Source organism: Hippocampus guttulatus, chromosome 17 (genome assembly GCF_054856545.1).
Source record: "Hippocampus guttulatus isolate MCC_2025c chromosome 17, RoL_Hgut_1.0, whole genome shotgun sequence".
In the NCBI taxonomy this organism is placed as follows: domain Eukaryota; kingdom Metazoa; phylum Chordata; class Actinopteri; order Syngnathiformes; family Syngnathidae; genus Hippocampus; species Hippocampus guttulatus.
Window position 1 is genome coordinate 1,834,041 of NC_141277.1, and position 22,729 is coordinate 1,856,769.

At 46.2% G+C, this 22,729-nt stretch overlaps 1 protein-coding gene across 1 annotated transcript in view; it reads left to right on the forward strand.

The window, feature by feature from the left end:
• LOC147191435 (ephrin-A5b-like) overlaps window positions 1–21,162 on the forward strand; it is a 47,768-nt gene extending 26,606 nt beyond the window's left edge. Inside the window, exons 2-5 of the mRNA XM_086135251.1 lie at window positions 12,306–12,598; window positions 17,169–17,234; window positions 17,322–17,402; window positions 17,639–21,162. Of these exons, the coding sequence (XP_085991377.1) occupies window positions 12,306–12,598; window positions 17,169–17,234; window positions 17,322–17,402; window positions 17,639–17,763 (565 nt within the window). The 3' untranslated portion in view covers window positions 17,764–21,162. The remainder of the gene's footprint in view (window positions 1–12,305; window positions 12,599–17,168; window positions 17,235–17,321; window positions 17,403–17,638) is intronic.
• Window positions 21,163–22,729: the final 1,567 nt, after the last annotated feature.

The following is a 22,729-nucleotide window of genomic DNA, read 5'->3' on the forward strand; positions in this document are numbered from 1 at the left end:
AATGTTTCTGCAATATTTACTTGGAGTCGATTATTTGCGGGCTGGAAAGTAGGCTAACTAACCACTGGGCCCACCCCCCACCCCGCTATCTTAATCCTTCAACTCAATAAGTCACACTTTCAGCTTCCTTTACTCTTGAGTTCATGTTCGTGCACTTGGGCCCATTTAAAAACTCATCCCAGGGATTATTGTCCAATTGCGCCGTGTTCGCTGTCAGCGCCCCCCCCCCCCCCCCCCCCACTTGGCGTGGCCCCACATGTGCCTATCAGCCGTTGCCGAGTCAGAATCTCGGACTTGTCATTTTAGTGAAGCGGGCCCACTAAGTGCTCGACCACCCCGACGCTTTGCTCCATTTATGGTGTGGTTTTTGAGGGGCGAGAGGCCCGGGGTGGGGGGGCTGGGGGGGTGAGCTGGCAATGCCCGAGAAGGTTCGGTGAGAGCGAGGTCGTGAGTGATCGACGGCAGCCCCGTTTGAAGTGTGACGATGTCAAATATGCGATGATGTGCGCTCTGACGGAGGAAAGCCCTTCGGTCTTGCGACTCGCCAGCTTTCCTCACGTGTCCGTTGTTAACTTTACGCCGACGCGCGTGCCTTTGTACGCGCGTACATCTGGGAACTTCAGTGCCGTGCTAATGAGAAGCAGAAGAGCCCCGAGGTGCGCGTCCCTGCGTTTGCGCTCTCTCACCGGTGTCGCATCATCGCTGCCACGACAAAGAGCAAAGAAGTGAACGCAGAATTGGTCTTGACAAAAAACAAATGTTGGACGAGATGGAAACATGAAGGGCGGCCTGAATGAAATCATTCCTTTGTATTTCTGAAGACGTACTTGTTTTGCTTCTCTCGTTCTCCTGATCTCTGTCACATTTTAGGATAATGAAATGCAGGAATGCAAGACCAACGAGGGCGGGGGGGGGGGCTTTCATCAAAAATCAATTCATCACCAGGAAACTCTGATTGGCAATAATTTGTCGTAAGGATCCTGCCGCGGGGACTTTATACAAAACATATGTGACAAACAAGGCTTTGAAGATAACACGGACTAATTATGTCTGGGTTCCCAAAACGTCAGAAGCCGGATTTTGTGCTCCGGTTGACAGCGTTATTATTTTGAGATGACGCAAACATCGGAGTTTCCTTCGTGTTCTGTTTTCTGTTCTCCGAAGTGACGCGCAACACAGCTGGCGTGTGACCCATCGTGAGGCCTTTGCTCCCATCCGTCGCCGCTTTCGGAGACCGTAGAGAGATTGACGAGATATGCATGCGTTTTGTCAAGGTGAAGTTAAAGAACTCAAAAAAGAAGAAAAAGAAGACATGATGAACAATACAGTCTCGGGTTTGGCAGGAGAATTAAAGGTAGGCAAGCGCTGTCGAAAATACAAGGGCGGATTGTTTTTCAGTGCTGCTGAGTCTCGCTTTTGAACGCTGTGGAAGATTTTCAGTAGCAATTATGGATGACGGGGGTCTTCGGCATTCAATGATCTTTTGAGGCCATTTTCACACCGCTTTCATGGAGCGGGCGGCGCGTTGTGTCTGAACGAGGCCGTCGCGCGGCCGTTGCCCCTTTGCGCGTTCAGATCATTCGATGCGCGGCAAAGTCAGCCAGAGCAAAAATTGCTTTCAGCGCCAAGAGCGGCGGGCGGTGAATTGCTGGTGTTCAACTCGACACAGTGCTGGCGTTCTGCCAACGCCTCTGATACAATCGTCGGTACTTTACACACGAGCCAGAGAGACGGTAAAAAAAAGCAATGAAAAAGCCGGACACGGTTGGCTGAATTAACACGTCGCTAAAGCAAGTCGTGAATGGAAGTTGCATTGCTGCGTAGCATTCTTCTTTTTCTTTTTTTTTAAATGACGAAACATCAAAAGATGTCATGGCCGCAAACCGCACCCAGTTCACTGAAGGTTTTTCCAGACACGCTAATGCGGGATGTGGAATTCAAGACAAATCTGGAGTCTGGCTGCAGCAGCCACTTGCCTCCCATCTGCACGCTGCTGCTCGGGCTCTTGTCACCTGACACCGGCTGCATGCTAACGGGGCCTGTGAGAGGTTCTTCAGGCCGGCAGGCGTATTCACACACACGCACGCACACACACACACACACACACACACACATGGCCCTGCGCTTCCTGGTGGCAAGTGTTAGAGGGACGTGAGCCAGAAGGCACACAAGAATGCAGTTTCACTCTGCCGGTGTGCGGGTCTTTCGAATTAGTCTTCTTGGTTTATTGGGTCGTCTTTTTTTTTTTTTTTTAATCGTTTGCCTCTAGCAACCGAATCTCAACTAGTCTGCTGAAAAAAAATGTGTAAAGAATTACCTTTGTAACGCTACAGAACTGTCGATTTATAGCGCTTTCATCCTCTTAGGCCAACTAAATCAAACATACACTACACCTCATATTAAAAATATACACACCACCTGCGCTGTGTGTGTGTGTGTGTGTGTGTGTGTGTGGACTGGAAGCCGGCCTGAAACACAGACGGCAGCTCTCTGACGGACTGACGGTGCCCATCTCTGTGTGTGTTTCTGGATGCGGCTGTGTGTCTTGACCTGAACGTAATCATATAAGGGATCATGCGGATTTGAGGTTTTTTTTTTTTATACCTGCCGTGAGAAAAAGGCCAGAGGCGCCCTCAGGTCCGGGCATGTCACACATATCGAACCACAAAAGCAAACAAACACAAACGTGTTTCTTCTACTCTCGAGCCACTTGAATAGACACACAGACAGACGCATACAAGTCCACACCCATAGCCTACAGAGTGGTCAGTAAAGCCACCTGCGTGTACGGTCGGATTTGAGCAGTTTGCTTTACCTGACTGATGATGGCTTTGACTGTCAGGGCGGCCAAAAGGGCTTTGTTGAGGTGGGTTAGCTGCCCGCAGCTCCGTACTCGGGTTACGCTCAGCGTTGGCCTCGGCGATGGCCAGACGAGGCACAAACGCGGCACTCCCGTGATCTGTAGGCCTTAAACTGAGACTTCTCTTCAAACTGGGATGACCGTCCTTGTGCGATGGGACAGGCTGAATGTGTCGCATGATGTTTTCCACATGGCCGTATGAATCATCGATCAATCCACTCCGTATTTCCGCAATGAAATGTTTTGCTTGCAGTGATGTGCAATTCATTTAACCCAGGAAGCAAAAGGAAAAAAAATAAAAATAAAAATAAAGTGGAAATGGAATAGATCCAAACGTTTGTGTCCGTATGTGATTGTCATGGCTCGGAGTCAGCTGCTGAAAGCCTCTGCGTCCGTGCAACGGGCTGCCTGTTCACAGGCTAAACGCGATCGGAGACGTGTTGATCCTCTGAAGTGTTTTATGTGTCTTTTAGCACGGGGGAATGTTGAGTGCGCCGTGCTCGCGCTGCGTATTTGACCGTGTGTTTGTGAGCAAGTGCGTGTGCATCTGCCAAAATTGGAAAGATGAAATAGAAAAGTCACGCCCTGTTGTCATGAAAATTCAAATCCCAAATGTCTAATCATGTATTTGCCGCACTCGCTTGGTCAAACGGCTTGACTAATTAGTTGGAATCGGCGCACACGTGAAACGGTGGCTCTTCTGATAACCGGATGCCCCGCCCACTACTTCCACCTCTTTGGGTTCGGAAGCAGCCAAAGGAAGGATGTACATTAAGGGCCACGGTACTTAAAGTCGTAAAAAATAATGATAGCGCCTGATTGTGAGCTGCCACAGTCCAACCGGTGCTTAAGTCCATTATGTCAGAACTGCCCGAGAGTGCTCGCTTGGTTTTAGAGCCTTTCTAATCATTATGGATGAAAAAAATATTGCGCGCATGATGACGCTGCTCTTTCCGGAAGGTAATAAGAGCGGTGACACGCCATTGAGAACAGGAGAGTGCATGTGCGTAGAAGTGGGAGGAACACAGAAAGACAAAAGGCTGCTGCCCTCCATTGAAAAAAAAATAAAAGCAATTGGAGAGTTGGGGGAAGTAATGGTGGTCTAAAATGAGCAGAGATGAAGGGTAAAGATGACAGGTCCACCCCCCCGCTCCTCTCTTTTTGCCTCCCTTGGGGCAATCGATGAGAGATGAGGGAGGCATTGGCAGTCGAGCTGGAGATTTGTCTTCACCTGACCTCCAGCCACTCCCACCGAACGGCAGATTTGAAAAGCGTTCCTCTTCTGATTTCCGCACATGGGAAAATACGGTCCCCATTGCGCACGCACATATTGTTTCTTTACACTTGTCATCTTCTGGCCTGGAATTCCTTTTGTCCCTTTTTGCAGGTCTGTGTGAACAGCTTTTGTTTTCAGATTTACGTTAAACGTTGAAGATAAGGCACCCTGGATCTCTTTTTTAAAATTTTATACCCGCTTTTGTTTTTACTCCGAAACCGATCGTGCCGCCACTCACTGTCAGAGACGGGTCGGAGGGTGAGCGCAGGTGCGCGGCGGCGTGGACAGCGGCAGAAGTCCTGTCTCACCTCTCCAGTAACAATGACGCGCACGGTTCAGCGGCTGTGGCTAATCACTTTCAGTCTGATTCCCTAAAGGGGGCCGAGAACGATGGCGGAATCGACCGCTCGCAAAGGCTTGATTTCACCCCGGCGCGCAGTCGACAAGGAAAGAGTGAAAAGGAAAGGCAATGGAAGGCACTTGCTGACTGAGACACGAAAGGAAAAAGAGACATGTCTCCTCCGGTGTTTTCTGAAAGATGAGGTGACCTCTCAACAGTGATTGCTTCTCCTTCATCTTCTCCATTAGCAAATATCCTTTTTTTGATCCAAGACTGTAGGCTGCAGGTACATTATCCCGTATTATGGCGTGCCTCGCAGGCCCACTTATGTTGTGTAACAGTGTGAATTCATTTCGTATGCATTGAAATTTGCCCAAAAACAGCTTCGGAGTTGCACGATGACTGCTAACCGACTGCTCTGCGCATTGGGGAAGATGCCAATGAGGAATTTCCACCGGCCTTGATCTGGTATGCCTCAGCGGGCGTGAATATGAAATTCCCTCCAGTTACTTTGAAACTCTCTCATGAACAAATGGGAGCCGGGTCTCGACGTTTCGCGGCATGTGCAGATCAGAGATGGCCTCCGATTTGCTGACTGACGGACGAGACGCCGACAGACGCCCCGCGTCAAAGGGGACGGGCTGCCGGGTGTTATAAGGCCCCGGATTGAGCAGACCAGGTGGTGTTTGGGCTCGATAGTGGCATGCGAGACACGTCTAAGTTTAGCCCTTACGTGACGTTACATGCGCTGTTTTTCTGCGCCTGCTGTGGGAGTTGAAAGGGAGGAGACACTCGAGCGACTAAGTGGTCGATGGATATTTGAGAGCAGGCTGCCTACTGTTAACATATTATTAGAGTTGCACTCATGTTTGTTTTTTTTTGTCTTTTTTTTTCTTTGCCATCCACCCAATGTTTTCTAAAGCCGGAGAGCAAACACCCTTGAGTGGGGACTAGAGCGGAAGCAGGTACACTACGTGGTTTTTGTTTTTCTCCAGAACCTTATGAGTGAGTTTTCGTTGAAACTCAAGGACAGTCTCACTGGCACCCTTTGTGCACATCTTAGCTATTTTCTAACAGTTGCATTGCCCTTACCTGCCTCAATGAAGCAAATGACCCTCGGCATGCATGAATTATTGTACATGGGACTCCCTGTAGAAAACCTCAGCTGTGCTGCCGTGTTGCAAGTGACAAGATGTGTAGTTATCCCTGTCATCAGATGTATTCCAATCCTCAGCTTGTTTATTTCTTGAGCATGACGCGAGGCCGGGCTTTTAATTGGAAACTGAACGGCCGGGAATGGATGCACACAGACAGACGCACTCCCAGGCACAGACATACACCCAAACAGGATCTACGGGGAACCTCCATTTTTCGTGGACTTTCCCACTCCCTCCTTCCAACGCTCTCAAATTTTCTCACATCACTCTGGCTTCTTGTCTTTCACATTCCTCTCACCCCTCAATAGTTGATTTGCTACTTTGCTGCTCCCTCCACAACCCAGCAACTCACATGCCGTCCTCTCATTCCTCCTATCGCTATTCCAAACTTCCCCGGTTCTCCCCATAGAGCGCATATTACTCAACCAAGACAGCTCTACCGCACTTTGAAGTGCGTGAGACCTCACTCGTGGATAAGTGCTAGTATTATAATATGTGTGTGTGTGTGTGTCTGTGTGTGTGAGAGAGGGTGTTTGGAACCTGTGTGTGTGTGTGTGTGTGTGTTGGGGGAGTGTCGTTTTGCTGGCTTGTCATGGGTGGGTGATTGACTCCAGACGTTGCGGGTTCCTCTCTTTTGCCTCCGTCCCCTCCTCCACGGTTGCGGGTTAGAGAATGTGTGGGGGAGCAGCGGCACGAGGGGAGGCCGGAGCTCCCTGGGGTGCAGTAAAGTGATAGGGGGAGGTCGGGGAGCTTTGGATCGCCCCTGGGGAGGAAGGTCAGGGGTCTGAGTCTGCACTTTGGTGATCAGGGCCGTGCTCGTCAAACGCACTTCAGGTGTGAACCGCCGTGCGTGCGTCAACGCGTGTGTGTGTGTGTGTGTGCGGCGTGTGTGTATGACGAAATGTCGTCCCTGTTTTTCACCTCAGTTCACAAGTTTGTGCCATCTCCTGAGCAGTTCGGCCCAATTCACAAAGTGCACAACTAGGGATGTGTACGTAAAGGCATATCACATGTGCGCTGGAAATAAAGTTGTGCCGAATTTGCTCCGTTTTATTTCATCAAGTGGTTGCTTGAAATCAAACCATCTGGATCCAGATACATTTTTTTAAGTCGACGATACATCTTTACAAATGTATCTAAATCCGAATGATTCTATTATCTGCGGTCACTTGACAAAAGACAGCGTCTAACCGTATCGACATTCTCATGTCCTATAACTCAATCCATCCTTTGCCCTCCGTTCTCTGCACTTGGCTAGAAGCTACGAGAAAAAAAAATGTTCAAAAGTCTTTTCAAGCTTATTTCGCAGTGTCACCTGACTAGCTTGTATATGCGACTAAAAATAGCACATCATCGTACTTAACCACAAGTCGAAAAATGAATTTGGAAGGGAATGGAGGCCAATGCATTTGGCACTTCACCTTCCACGCTTCGGCAACTCTGATGGACGGTGGCGAGGTCAGTCCATCACCTGGGCTCAGACACTGACCGTGGACTGGCTCTCCAGCTGAATAATGGACCGTCACTAACCCTTGACCTGAGCTCACAGTCGACGGTGTCAGATCAATATCGGCTTGCTGAGCGTTGACGCGGGACGCTTGCTCTTAGAGGTCATTTTCTGCGTGCTCCAAAGGAACGCCCCCCCCCCCCCCCCCCTCCTGCGATCATACCAACGCATGCACAACGGTGCCCTGACTTTTAGCATTCGGCAGCACACTTTCAACCAGTAGGTGATGATGGGACATTATTCATGGGGTTATTTTAACGGGACCTTCTCTGGGCCTCCTGGAGTGATCTTGGCATTCGAGCGCATGTTCTGATATGTCCGCGCTCGTGCGCGCTTGCATTTTGCGATGACGTTCAGGTATGAATACGATGTGTCGGCCAGAAGCGGAAGCTTCCTCTGATCAGAACCTGCTGTCCTGTAAACTGATGGAAAGTATCGTTTTTATGCAGAAAAGGGTTTACGATTTGTGGACACTTGCGGTTTTACACGAGCTGACGGTGCCCCCCGTGCTGTGCGGGTGTGTTGACTGACTTCCACCCACGACTGCCATTGTGGCTTTGACCTCTTTGCCACCGCATCATAATATGAAGTAATAATATCAGTCATTAACACTGGATAGATATGCCTGCATGTGAACCTTTTTTAAAAAAAATCAGAAATGATTATTTATATATATGTTGTTAGATGTGCGTGGATACGTCGGCCATGATTGCAGATTGAAAACACACCGTGCGCAGAAAAGCGCATAAGACACACTGCGGCTCCAGCTGTAGTCAAGGAGGAGTGATTTGCACAGCGAGGACCACCAGCTTCCATAAACAGACAGCACTTGTACATTCTTCCTGTCTGCGTTTCCTCTGACTCGGTCTCCAGCCTCTCTTGTATTATTATTATTGTTTTTTTTTTTTGGAGGTATCTTAGTTGCCTTCCCACAAGCAGCAATGTGTTTTCAATCTGAGACCAATTATTCATCTCCCTTGGCTTTGTTCCCAGCAGAGAGAGAGAGAGAGAAACAGAGGACCGTCTATACTTTACAAGCTCCATTTTCCCATCTTACTGCTGTCAACTCCGCGTCGGACCGAGTCCCTTGACGGGGACGTTACGTGTTTAATAACTGCGTGCGTGCGTTCGTTCCTATGCGCCCATGAGCGAAAGACCGCAAACAGATGTGTGTATGCAATTAGCTAACTCCGTAATAACGACTTTAATTTGCTTGCGGCAATTCTACGGATGACGGGACGCGCGCGGAGAGGGAGAGCGGTTGATGGAGACTCCCAACCCCGGGGGCGGATGGCCTGACCTGCTTCAGTTGACATCGTGTCACAACCTTTGCCTTCCTCCCCCTTACTGACGCAGAGTACCCCCCCCTGGTGGGAAAACCGGGGAGCGTGATAAAAGTCGTCGCGTGATAAAAAGCGCAGCAGAAGGAGGGCGAAGATTGCGGAGGAGTCACTGATTTCACGACGCCGTATCACTGTGAGTGTGTGTGTGTCATCGGATACTAGTGAGTGTGTCTCGACATGAGTTCTGTGTGTCTCCGCTGGCCAAAAGTATCTCTTTATGTGTTAGAATCATGTTGAGAAGAGTAATCGTTTCTTCTCTTTCATCCCAAGGTTCCCGTTGTTGCCGGATGAAATCGGTGCGTCTAAAAGTCCCTCTCATTTTTTTTTCCATCACTCCCTCTGCAATCTTTTTCTTTCTCGCTCTTTTTTTTTTAAGCGCTTCTATCTACGGTACTTCTCCAAATGCGTACAAACCAAACGCGGTGTTTGTTGCTCTCCATCCTGGCTCTGCCATACCTTAAAGGTGTCAGGCCAACACAACAGACGGGGGATCAAGAAAGCAAACAAGGTAGGGAGTTGACTGAAAAGAGGGATTATCTGCAGTTATGTGCCTTGCTAAGAGCTCCGGTTCCAGATTCATTGATAAGCCCCTTTTTTTTTTTTTACTGGCCGACGGAGGCATTCAAGCCATCAAAGAATCAGGAATCCCCCCCCCCCGACAAATGGATTGAGGATTATCGGTTCTTTCATTGACAGAGAGCTCATCATGATACAAGAGTGCTGAACTGTGGTGTTGCTTTGAAAGTAAGTGATGGTTTGTTTTCCGCCCCTCGAAAACAAAACAACGCCACCCGCTGCGCCCCAAAACAAAACAAAGGAACTCTGTTGAAATTGCCTGTGAAGGCTCAACGCGTCACCAAATTGCCCCCCCCCCAAAACCCAAAGCGTTTAGAAACACAGAGAAAGGACAGTTCCTTTTTGAAGGTTCTGTGTGAAGAGTAATCCCCAACACATTGTCAACCTTTTTGTCCAAGACGGAAAGGATCTGACGGTGAAGACGATCTATTTACGTCAACAGTTTGGCTGTGACCATGTTGCACACGTACTGATTTCCCGTTTGCGCATTGTCTTGGATGTGTTAACGTTTGAGTGAATTGAAATCTTGCCGCGTGTCATATTACTGCCAGCGGTTCACTTTTACATCTGTATTTGATGACCCCGGGAGGAAAACCGTCTCGAGAAGCCACAGTGGGGGGGGGGGGGGGGGGGGGGGGATGCCGGATGCTCTTAGGGCAAAGATAGTCAACATCAAAGCAGACATCAGCGGAAGAAAACTCCGATCAGCTTCTTCCTTAATCGAAACCGAAGGACAGTATAAGCTCAAAACGTTGTCCGCTTGAATCCATCTTGAGTCGGGGTTGTGCGTTTGTAGCTTGCCGGTATTTTATGTCTGCTGCTCAAAAGCGTCTCGATACGTTCATCTGGCTGACATCTGGAGCGCCCTTTTGTGCTCACTCTTCCCATACTGTCGATGGTTATATTACGCTCCTATCGCGTCTATAGTTGTTCCAAATCTTTTTTTATGCCCCGCAGCCCTCTGAAAAAAAACCAAAACTTTTTATTACGTGCGGTACGGTAACATTTCATTTGAAGAAGAAGAAGGATCAATGGATAGCTAGAATCTATACAAAATGGAAATTCGGGAAGCCTGAATTCTCACACTTGTGTGTGGGAAACCAGCATTGTAAGTTGTACACATGTGAAGACACAACCTAGATGCATAATGTACAGATTATATGCACCAAAAGTACATGTATATATATATATATATATATATATATATATATATACAGTATATACACACACATCTGATTCCAGGATAAATACATATATGCCCCCCCCCCCCCCGCTTTTAAATTTCTTGCCCAATCTTGCTTGACACTGCCAAACACAACAATGGCCCCTGATTGTTTGACTTCTCATTTGGCGGCGATAGCAGACACAATCCGGGGGCAAGTACTAAGAGGTTGATCGTCATTTTCAGAAAAGCTCTTCCAAAGTGGATCAGGAATGAGTCGGCAATTCTTCGGTTTGGCTGACATTTGATCGACAGCTGCTCACACGAGCAAAGTCGAAGCCGACATGTGGGCTTGAGTAAAGCCAGAAGGACAAAGCGAGACCATCCATCGCTTCTGGCCAAGGTCGTGATACCGCGGAGCCACTTGACCTCTGCTAGTCATAATATCAGCAAGCCGCACTGAAACGAAGGCTATGGGAGGACATGTTGAGTTTGCCTGGAGCCAAACTCTCAGAGGTGGTTTGTGGGGTGGGGTGCGGGGGGGGGGGGTCTCAGGACAAAACAAGGTATTTGGTGTCATATTTGACCAGACTAGAATCAGGACAGAGAGAAAAAAAAATGTGAACGTAATTGATCATGTCACGATGCAGACATCCCGCTCGTCCGTGGCCACTAATCCCGCAGCACATGTAAAATCTGCGTAGCGACAACCTGATACCCCCGGCACCCCCGACATCACGCTACTCGCCTCTCATGTAGCCTCGAACGTGTCAGCCAAGACATGACAGTTGCAACAGCTGTGCATAAACCTTTTCTTTTCCACTCTCACCTGGCTACAGAACGGCTACTGCTTCGTGGACTCATTGTTTCGTTCTCTGATGTGGAGCCAGCGGATTCCGTTCTGGCCAAACAAAAACAAATTTGCTGCGCTGTTGTTGTCCCATCCCGGTGCATCCTTGGACTCAGTCGTCGGCCTGTTCTTCCTCTTCATGACTTCTGTGAACAGAGGAGTATGCAAGACATCTGTAGCATGTCAGCGAGACTGATCCACGGCCCATTAGCAGCCGGAGTGACACAAGCGGCCACGATGGCCTTAATTGCCGGCCGCTAAAAGCCTCACATATGCAACCTTATATGGCGCCTTTGGGAATATATGTTTCCAATCATTCTGGTCTCGAATGAAAACCTGTCTTATCCCTGCTGAGCTGTTACTCCCCATCTCACTTCCATACAATTTACAGGAGACAAAATTGGAGGGCAGTGTTAAGCTTTAACACGTGCGTCATTTTCCAAACCTTCTGCACAAAGCTGTCGAGGAGTTTTCATCTTTGCGAATGAAAATCACGTTCCAGAGTGGGATCCTCTGAAGGCGAAAGGCTAACCAGACGTTTAACCCTGTATGGGGCCTGAATTTCAAGTCGACGCTGCTTAGCCCTGACCCGGCGACATGGCTTTTGACTGATGAAGGGCTTTCACGGGAGGATTTCTGCCAGGCGTCTTGCAGAGGATTTCAATGGAGTCTTCTGAGAGGGTTCAGTTGATTGAGTCCGACGTATTCAGATTTTGCAATGGCTACATCGACGTAGCCTGGACAGCAACGTGAACTCTAATGACAAAATAACTTTTGTTATCAATAACATTGAAAGTTCATGATACCATGCCTATGACCTGGCCACAGAATGCTCATGTACAAAATAACAGCAGGCCGCCGTGGCCAACACCGTGGCCGAATGATCCTAAAAAGCATCATGGCGCTATGAGTACTAGCATTAGCGTGAACAACTTTACAAATTAAGTCAATTGGGGCTGCGGCGATTGAATGTTTTGGTATTTGGATGTCGAATTGAAAATTCCAGCCATTTATTGGGTATTTGGATTTTTTTTCCCTAGTTATCAGTGCTAAAGACAAAAACGTCTAATTTTCCATCGAATAATGAACGTGAATGATGTGAAATCAGGAATGTGAACCTTATAAGGGTGAAAACGTTGCAAATGGAATACGGTGAAAAGAGGTTCCACCGTACCGTCACTTTTCAGCGACTAACGTTTTCCGTTTTTTAAAATTTTCTTTCTGTTCTCTTCAGGTTTTACCGGGGGGATTACCACATTGACGTCTGCATCAACGACTACCTCGACGTCTACTGTCCACATTACATCAGCCCGCTGTCGGATGAGCGGGCCGAGCGCTATGTGCTTTACATGGTGAACTATGATGGCTACAGCTCATGTGACCACACCGCCAAAGGCTTCAAGCGCTGGGAATGCAACAGGCCTTTGTCTTCAAACGGACCACTCAAGTTTTCCGAAAAGTTCCAGCTCTTTACACCCTTCTCATTGGGCTTTGAGTTCCGCCCGGGGAGAGAGTACTACTACATCTGTGAGTATGGCGATGACGGTGCTCACAGAAATCACACAAAACAATGACTTTATTTCATTCGCTCTGCTTTTACAATGTTATAAAATCGGAGTTAACTCCACGAGGGTGTGCAGGTTTCAACATTTTACAGCGGAACATCGAAAGTCAAATACAATTCATTTTAAGACCCTGGTTGGCATCCGATACGGGATAGAAATAGAAATAATTCGTTCCAAGGTCACATTCTTAACAGCTACACGTAGAAAATAATAAGAAAAAAATACTTTCTTCAACTTTTTGGCCGAAACTTTATATTCCTATCTATTCAACATCACACACAACCGTGGTTTGAATTGCAAATGGAGTCATTTAATTAATACTTAATATGAATTTAGAATGTTTTTTTTACCCAAATAATTTGGTTCAATTCCGAATCACACAACATCAGTGTTTGACTTTCCCCGTTATGGCAGAAGGGAAAATGTTAACCTTTTAGAAACATGAAAAATGTTTCAGAGCGATACAGTATTGGAAAAAGAAAAATACCTCTCAGTGTTTTGTTCTAGTTCCCTGGAGTGAGGTTCAACCCGTAACACAAGTCACACGGAGGAAAATACTTCAGCTGTTTCGATTTGAGACTCAAGTGTCTTTTGTTGCTTACTGGCTGAGCTCAGCTTTCTTTTTTTCCTCCTTGTGAGAAGAGACTCAAGAAAACAAGCAGCTGGAAACTTCTGTTTTCATAAGTGATGTCAGTGCCCTGCAGGGGCAGAAAAGAGGGACTGAACAGATACAGTGGCTCCTGATGGTAGATTTGAGGTATTTTGAGAACACTTCAAGTCCAAGAAACCAAAAAGACGTGCTTTGGCAATCCCCAACAGACATTCAACATGAGATTGGAGCAAGAATTCATTGACAAGAGACGTAGGTTGCAAATGGAATCTTAATCCCATAACACGGTTCATCCTTCACGGGTTCGCCGTTTCACGGATTTTTTGTCGTGCAGTTTTTTTTGTTTTGTTTTTTTAACGGTGTGTTCTGCATCCTCATTGATGTAGACGGTAAGCATTGCACCGACGCAGTAGCCTTATCGTGCGGCCGTTTTTTGTTGTTTTTGTTTGTCATTCTCTATTTGTCTTTGAAAGCATGTACGGCAGCTTTGGAAAGTGAAACGAGCCAGGAGTCTTGTGTCAGACCGTTGCTGTTGACACGAGGCCCATCAGTTGTGCTGCGCTGTACATAACGGTTCAGAAAATAATGCGGTACAGCTGTTGAATAGCTCGCTGATGCGGAATCAGATAGCGAATTCAGACTGCGGGTTTGCGTTATGCCGTTCTCATGCTAATCGGAAACGCCGTCAAGTATGTTTTAGCAGCTGCCGCTATTGCTCCCACCGCAGACTCTGTCTTATTGGAACAAAGCATTAACAACAACTCGTTGAAGCATCTCGCGTCAACTTTGGGTCGGGATTCTGTAAGTGACAAAGTGAGGTGGGGGTGGGGGTCGTGTCCGCCCGCCTCAGTGAGACAGATACTCCTTTATCCTCCTCCGCGGTGATTGTCACTGGCCCCAGGCAGGAGGGAAGCGGAGGCGGGGTCACGTCAAATAGATGACACCTGCTGTCGGCTACCGGCCGTCTGGCAGACAGGCATAAAGGCCAAGCGGTGTTGCCGGCTGGTCGAACAAGGCCAAAGGTTACTCAGATGACTATGAAGTCATCGCCGCTAGCTTCTCAAGGCCTCGGAGAGCGGCATGTTTTTCTTATAGAGCTGTAGTAGAGCGGAGGAAGCCTGATACTAATCTCGGGGGATAGAAATCCAATTTTCAGAGGAGACAGTTGAGAGTCTGGCTCTCCGCCGTGTGAGGGAGATGACTGACTCGCCGTAAAGCCCCCGACGCTTCAAACGCCCGGGCTCAGCGCTTGTGTACACTCAGCGCAGATCTACATCGATAATGACGGGGGCTTGGATAGCACAGGCGGCTTTCCCTTTAACTTCTCGCAGAGAAGGCCCCGGCATAAACCAATTCTTACACATCTGATCCCACCGTATTAAAATCGAGGTCTGGCTAATTCCCCTTACAAAGAGACCTTACATGCCTCATTGCAATGCTCCGTTGGCACCAAACCTGAAATCATGGCTGCGGCCGCGTCCATACAAACTATTATTTTGCACAGAGTATGGAAAAAAGTTTAGGGTAAATTGTTTGCATACACTGAAATCATGCGGCAGATCATGTCTGAGTGGGAAGTGGAGGTAGAATGGTAGGTAGAGCTGGAGTTTCAGCGAACGGTGGTGCAGCTCAACCATGTCGCTCGAGGATAGAAAAGCCAGACTTTGACCTCAGTGGCAGACACGAGTCGAGCAAAGAAGACACGAGCGTAATTGCTGGTGCGCTGGAGTCTGAAGGGATGTTTGCATTTGCTGAGAAAGAGGCTGAGAAAGTTCCTGGGTGGAGGACACCGGAATGAAATGTAAGTGACAAACTTTTTAAAAAACTCGTAATGTAAACGTGGCCACGAACAATAAATTCTTCACGTTCGGGTCTTCGTCATATGACACCTCGCGGTGCCTAATTTCACTCGCAGTCTTTTTCCATTCTTCCTGCCGAGGTTTATTGTCTCGGATTTCTAAAGTGGTTTGGCCTTTTTAGCATTCAAAAATATGACGGCAGCCACCGTTATTGTTGATGCAAGTTGTCACAGTTTGCAGAACAAACACAGCAACAATGCCGTTTCCATTTTTTTTTTCCCGTGGGTGTCCTCTGCGACATTTGGAAATGTTGGACATGCATAGACTGACTGCCTAATTAGTATTTATGGTGCGGCCAAACCGTGTCACAACATACCTCGAGGGACAAAACAAATACGTACGTTATAATGGTAGTTCGTCCTCAGCATTTCCAATAAAATGGCTGCCGACTACGATGTGTAATAATACATTATGAACATTTATTGATGTAAAAACATGAACGTGTAATACAGTCTAAACATGTCAATTACAAATACGTACATATGGCGACAAAATGATTTTATAAGACCTGAAACAAACAACTGTAGCATTGCTACCGGTGTAGTTTCTATTCTATGCGCCCTATAATGCAGTGCATATATGAAAAAGGTTTTAAAACCGGACATTCATTGAAAGTGCGGCTTATAATCCGAACCGCCTTATAGAGCAGAAAATACGGTAAGTGAAGCGAGACACATTTTATATTCGTCCAACAAATTGTAGGATTAGTTTGAGGGAACTGAATAAGACCACGCGGGAAGATCGTGGCACCACACTTCAAAGTGAGACGTGTAGATTTTGTCTGGCTGTGAGGGAGGTTATTCGAGACCCGTTGACACGGACGGACGGACGGACGGACGCAGCGTGATTGACATCGTTTCTCTTTCACGTTCATATCCTGTCTCTGCTACTCGACAACCAATATTCCACTCCTGGCGAGGTTTACGGCAGTTTTTTATTTCCTCTCACGGGCACGCAGCATCTGATATTGCACCTTTTGAAATAAGAGCCTCAGTCACGGATAAGTGTGGAAATTTATCACTGGGTCAGATTCTGTCGCACAGAGCTTCTATATGAGAGAGGAGGAATTGAGTTCCCGTGTCGACGGACGCTTTACGTTCTGTAGGCAGTCTGTGACAGAAAGGGGAAGACATTTGTACGTCATAAAGGTCGTCATCACATCACGTCACAGAGTTTTCAGCCAGTTTTGCAGCTTCAGGGGTAACTTTGACACAGTCATCATCATTTTAATATTTTTTGTGATGTCGCGGGCCCCTGAAAAATGGATGGCGGGCCGCAAAGGGCCGTCATTTGGACACCCCTGCACTAGACGCCACGTCAAAATATTCCAGACAATAGCGCTAGCGCAAGCGAAGGGCAGCCCAGTGCTCCTGTCGTGTGTCAATGACCTGAATCAACACAGAAACCCAAAAAGTTTCTGGAAACACACTTGAACGACTGCTGCAACTTTTTGAAGGTGAGCTGAACAGGAAGCGGGAATGGAAATGCGCAGATGACATTGAGTTGCTTGATGGGAATGCACATGAAGTCGACACGCTTTTTTACACCAGGATGAGGGAAGGAAGTTCAGAAAGAGAGATAAAGCTCCTGCGGGGGAGACTATTTTAAAGGAGATAAAGTTAAATTCCTTTACGGAATAAAAAAAAAGAAAAACATCGACCTTGTCAGCTTGTTCGTTTCTTGTCGCCAAACTTGAAGAAGCTTTTATAGTTGTCGCATTTATGATGAGTGTGCCAATTAGAGAACTGTCTTTACTGTATTAACACCAAGGCAGCACATAATAAACAATGGAAACCTTTTATTTTTAACTTGATTCATCTGATAGTTGTTTGTAGTACTTCATAGTTAAAACGTACAACTAAATTGAGTGTTTCTAATATTTCACTTTACATGGATAGTGACAGACAATGCAGATTTATCTGTGATGATGTGCTGCAAAAGTGTTGAAAAATGTAAATTGGCGTCTAGTTGGAAATGGATCAGATTGAAGAAAAACTGGAATCATTTGTGTTCTTTGTCCCCCCCCCCCCCTTGCCCCCCCCCCCCCCCCCCCTTCCCTTCAGCTTCCCTCACGGACGCCAAAGGACGAAGGAGCTGCCTTCGCCTCAAAGTCTTTGTTCGGCCACAAAGTAAGTTGCGCATTGTTGGGACCGTAGTTTGAGTGACGTCGGATTTCGGTCATCACGCGTCGTCTTCTCTCCTCTTTGTGTTTCAAGACAATTGCGTGCGAAACTCTGGCGGTGTACAGGAAGGGGTCGACTTTGACGAAAGCAGTCACAACAGTCTCGAACCCAGAGGTTGGTGGGATTTTTCAGCTATGTGCAGGGGCGGGGGGGGGGGGGGGGTATGGGGGGGCGCTTCTCTTGAGAATTCAGGCGGTAGATACTGTAGATGATAGATGTCTTTGTACAGAATTCAGTTTTGGAACGTATATTATTCATTGAACAATTCATCCAAAATGTTCACCATTGAAGGAGTATCCGATATTTGACAGGAAATATATTCAAGCAAAATCTCACGGTTTTGCCTTCAGATGACATCAGTCACGAGTCACCGGAGCCTTCTCGGAGGGACGTGAGCTCGGCCGCCCCGTGCTGCAATTCGCTGCTCCTGCTGTGCTCTGCCCTCGTCCTCCTGGCAGCGATCATGTCGTCATAGCGCCCGTTCTGAGGAAAGGGCCGGGAATTGACTATCCTGATTGGACTTACAGGCTACGCTACCCTTCAACCCCTCCCCGTTATTGAGCACTTTTATATTACATTAACAAATAAAATAAAAAAAGAAACAAGATAAACTCTGACAATCTTTCACAATGAAAGAGGAGGGGACCATGAAAAACTTCCATTTGCCAACTCGTGTGATTGACCTCGCCCATGCTGGAAGAGGCAGTCTCTTCATGTTCACCTCCCAGATATTGAGCATTTATTTGTGTCCAAGCAAACACACACGCGCACACACACACACACACGCACACACGCGCACGCATACAACAACAACAGTGTTTAAATTCTTTCCGGAATTGTTTCCGGATCAAGTTTCCGGGCCTTTTCTGTGTATGGATTGTCACGTAAGACCCCGACAAGTAACATGACGACACCTCACATGAGAAGATCGCAGAGCGACACGTGGGTCAGAAGAAATTATTATTATTTTTATTTTTTTTTTGCATTGGGGGTGGGGCAGGGGGAGGGGGTCTAAGGGCAAGCCTGTCACAATGTAACCTTCCTCAGGTGATAAAAAAAGGTGTTGGATGATTTGTTGACTGTGGATTAGCCTTTGTTGAAAATATATTGAGAACAGTTAAAGCAGCACTCATTTTTCATGTCTCAACTGAAGCAATGTCGCCCCCCACCCACCGTACATTTTAATAGACCACATACTTCAAGTGTAGCAGCCAACACAGGTGTACAGTTAAATGTTGGAATGACATGTGCAAGGTATGTTTTGTTTCTGGGGTTTTTTTTGTTTGTTTGTATGTGTTTTTGCCCTGGCAAGATGCGTTTTATTTGTCATTTCTCTCCCAGTCAAAAGGCAATAAAAACACATCTCGTCAGGTCAAATACCATCAGAGATATTTCATTTGGGAAAATCACACAATAATACTAAATGGAGTTGGTGTGTCTGTTTTAATCGGAATGTTTCTTGTGGTTTTACAAAGTCCAGTAAGGAAGGAAGGGAAAAAAAAAGAGTCTGATGTGCTATCAGGGTGTACAAATTGTGGAATATGTGTTTCAAATATGGTATTAATGAATGTCACAGTTGTAGGTTTTCTCTTGCATTATTTGTGAATCACTGTCACGACACAATTGTTGTATATAGTCACACCACGTCCTCCTAAAACGTTCAGTGATGTTTCCGTACCTCAAGCCAAGTACATAAATAGCAACGGTGAGTCTTTTTTCAGATAAAAGCAGCACAGATGTGGTGCGCTACGGAATGGCGCAACCACACCGTTCATCATTCGATCCCGTATTTCCTCCGAATGAGAATATATATATATTTTTTTTTTGTCAGAGCATTTTGACATTGGCGGGAACAGTTTGGTGACACCGTGTCCTTGGTTTCCAGCATGACCGTTTGCTAGCGCACACAGCGGCGGATAGAAACACGCTTCGATTATCGGTACCGTTGCACATAGTTTCAGCACAGCCCCCCGTTCTTTTCCGATGGGATAGAAAGCAAACGACTACGGCAGCGATGTCCGTTTTGATTTAGTCAAGCGTCAGGAGGGATAGTGACAGGAATCCTGGAGGTAAACACGCATAATAATATGAAAATAAGAATGTCAGAAACTTCATACACTGGAAAAGAAATTGTAGATGGATAGAATCAAATCGTTGAGATCCAGGTGCATTTTTCAAGTTGACAAATAGTCTGCGGCAGGCATGTGCGCCCTGCCTGGTTTTGCATCCCTCCCGGCTGCAACGCGCCTGATTCACATGATCAGCTCATCAGCCAGCTGTGAAGCAGCACTGGAACGGTCCTGATGATTCGAATCAGGTGTGTTGCTCCTATGAGAGCCGGAAAACATCAAACAAACAAACAACAAAATTCTCTATGGGAGTGTGTTTGTATCTGCGCATTTACAAAAGTCACAACAATTTCGCGAAGTCAATGTCGCCTGATCGTCCACACTCACACGAATAATCTTTTACATATTCAGAGGTTACATGCATGTTGAATTTTGATGTTTTGTCACACCACCTTCACTCACGAAGTTGCATACGCATTGCATGATCTCAAATCCACCTAGCTAGCTTCCAGTCTCCGGATGTTTTTTTTTGTTTTTTTTGGGGTGTGCGCGTGTGTGTGTTCACATACCTGCAGGTCTGTGCAGATAACAAAAGATGGATTTATTGGTTTCATATTACTTCCTGACATCTACCATCAAGCCCCGGTACACCCAAAAATCTTCACCTCCGGCCATGTCACCATGAGAAAAGCAATCGGTTTTTCCTGGATACTGTGTATCCAACAAGAAGTCTATTGTAACATACGGTGTTAGATACTTTGTTCGCACCCCCCTTGCCGGGTGATCAGTAAGAAAATAATGTTTGCTAATAGAAAACTCTTTCCTTTTGTATGTGTTTTATATGAAACGTGGATACGTTACACCCTTGCGATGTGAATTGGTGAAAATGTGGATCATATTGAACATTCAGTGGTTATCTTACACTCACGAATCATGGAAAAGAGCCTTAATGAAGACCAGATGGATCGTGAAGAGCCACAAAAAAAAAACAGACAAAAAAATAATCGAGTAAAATAGAGACTCCAGTTTATGCGGGTGTTTTATTACAGTGTATCATCACGTCGAGGTGCACGCGAGCTCGCCGTGACAATGCTTCAGATGCATTTGGCGATCTTTTCTGTGTTCCGAGCGAATGGTGACGCAAAGGAGTGTCGGTCCAAAGGCTTCGCTTTCTATTTGCTCCCTAGTAACGTGTCGCCCAATGCGACGGCGTTTCTGGTTTGCAAATCACTTTCTCATCTTTTGCAGCTACAAAGGCCACGGCGTGCTTTTGTCCGGGAAATTATTTTTGCTATCGTTGCAAGAACCACTTCCCCAAACGTCATGTTTGTTTTCACGTTGTAGCGAGTGTACCCTTTATCCGTCCCAATCTCCTATGTTTCTGTTTCCCCGCTCAGTCTCTGGCTAGATTTGTTTTTTTTTTCTACAAAAAACAAAACAAGTGGTGTTTATTTGTAAATACACATGTTGGAGCAGCTATAACAAATGAAAACAATCATGAACAAAAACAAAAGATGTAATAAATATTTCTTTGTCATTGTAAGAATGGTGTGTGATTTTTATCATGAATGACATTGGCTGGGTCGGAGCCTGTTTGTCTTGCCTGAGCGCACAGAAGAAATTGAGGAACAGCTGTTCCTTTTGAATACGCGGACTAAAAAAAAACAAAAACAAAAATAAGCTTCGATTGATGTCACGAAAATGCGGAGGGCTTCTGGGAGGTTCACCACCAAAGGGTTTCACGTACTTTTTCGTGCCACGTTCTGCATGGCTTCTGCATTTTGAATTAAAATCAAGAGTGACAATTTTTTTTTTGGAATCATGAATACACTTCAATACACTCGTACGTCTTGATGGAGTAAATCCTGAGCTGGAATAATCTGTGTATCGTTCACATTTCATTGTATCATTGTTCAAACACATTTTAGAGTTTGATATTTAAGCTTGTTGGGTTTTTTTTTAAATCATTAAGTTTGACTTTTTATAAAACAAAAAAAAACATCTGTTCACACATCCTGTCTGAAGGTTACTCTCAATGAAAACGTCAACCATCACCAAAGGAGAAACGTCTCAATGTCTTTTTTCCCCCGCTCCCCCCTGCTGATATGTGCTAAAAAAATGTGAAGCAGCGTCTCCAGTCTTTGAATATAATTGCAAATCCTTCCAAGGTCAAATCTGACTTTGAGCATGTGTCTTTCTTGAAAGGCACACACGCTATTGCTGCAACTGCCGCCAGATCGCCAACAAAGCCGCACAAGTCCGGTCCCTGTGTTATGCCGTGTTTTCATTCTCAACCATTCTAATTGTAGGCTGCGCTGGCACTACGTTCCCGGCAGACGCGACAGCTCCTTCCAGACCACTTTGGACAAAACGTGTTGGCCGTGAGACAACGTAGGGAGGGCACGATGGGCAAAGTTAACAGACCATAATTGTGACGGATGCCCGGTGAGATTTTTAAACCGTCAAAAAAATTTGCCATGACAGTCAAGAGAAACCTCATCAGTCTGAGCAAAATGGGGTGACTGCAACTAAACCTTACGGTAAATAATAAGGGCTTATCGAAACTCGGAAGCGCTCGATAGTCCTTTCAAATTGGGTCATGTTCTGCTGAACCTGTTGTGCGTTTGGTATGACTCGCATTTTGTGTCTCATCTCCTCTGTATGTTTAGGTACAAGAGATGGATTTATGAGTGAGTTGTTGATAGAAAACTCATACCGGATACCCGTATACCACTTTACGATACGGGAACAGTACTCTCTTATTTGGTCAGCACAAGTTTTGTCCGCAATTTATGATCTGACAAAGCACAGTAGGGATAAATAGATTTTGCACCAGGTCGCTACTCTCAGATTAGCTTGACTATTAAGTGCAATAAATAATATTAGCTAGCTAGCTAGCTCTTTAGCTAGCTGTCACTAGGGTAAAAAATGCGATGCGAGGCTTTACTGAAAAAATATATTTTACAGCGTGGTATGTTACCTGTTTGACACCCTCAAATTTATAATCCTTCATTTAACTTCATTAATTTCCCTGTCCTGTCGATCCTAAGAATGTTTCCTGTGGCTTGTGTTAATTTGATCTCACAAGGGGAGCCTCCTGTAAAATATCCACTTCAATTCGCAGTGCTTCCACGACATTTTTTTTTCTCCTGTCTGCTTCAATTTAGTCTAACGCTTAAACAGATGGAATTTGGCTGGGGCCTTTGCTAAACAAACCATTTGGGGAAGACGAAAAGATAATATCAGTAACCAAACAATTGCACTGCCTTCTTTGGTAGCAGTGACCTTTGATCTTGCGGCAACACAGACATAACCCCAAGAGGAGAAAGCCATATTTGAAATCCTCATTAATAAATGACATTAGCTGTCATC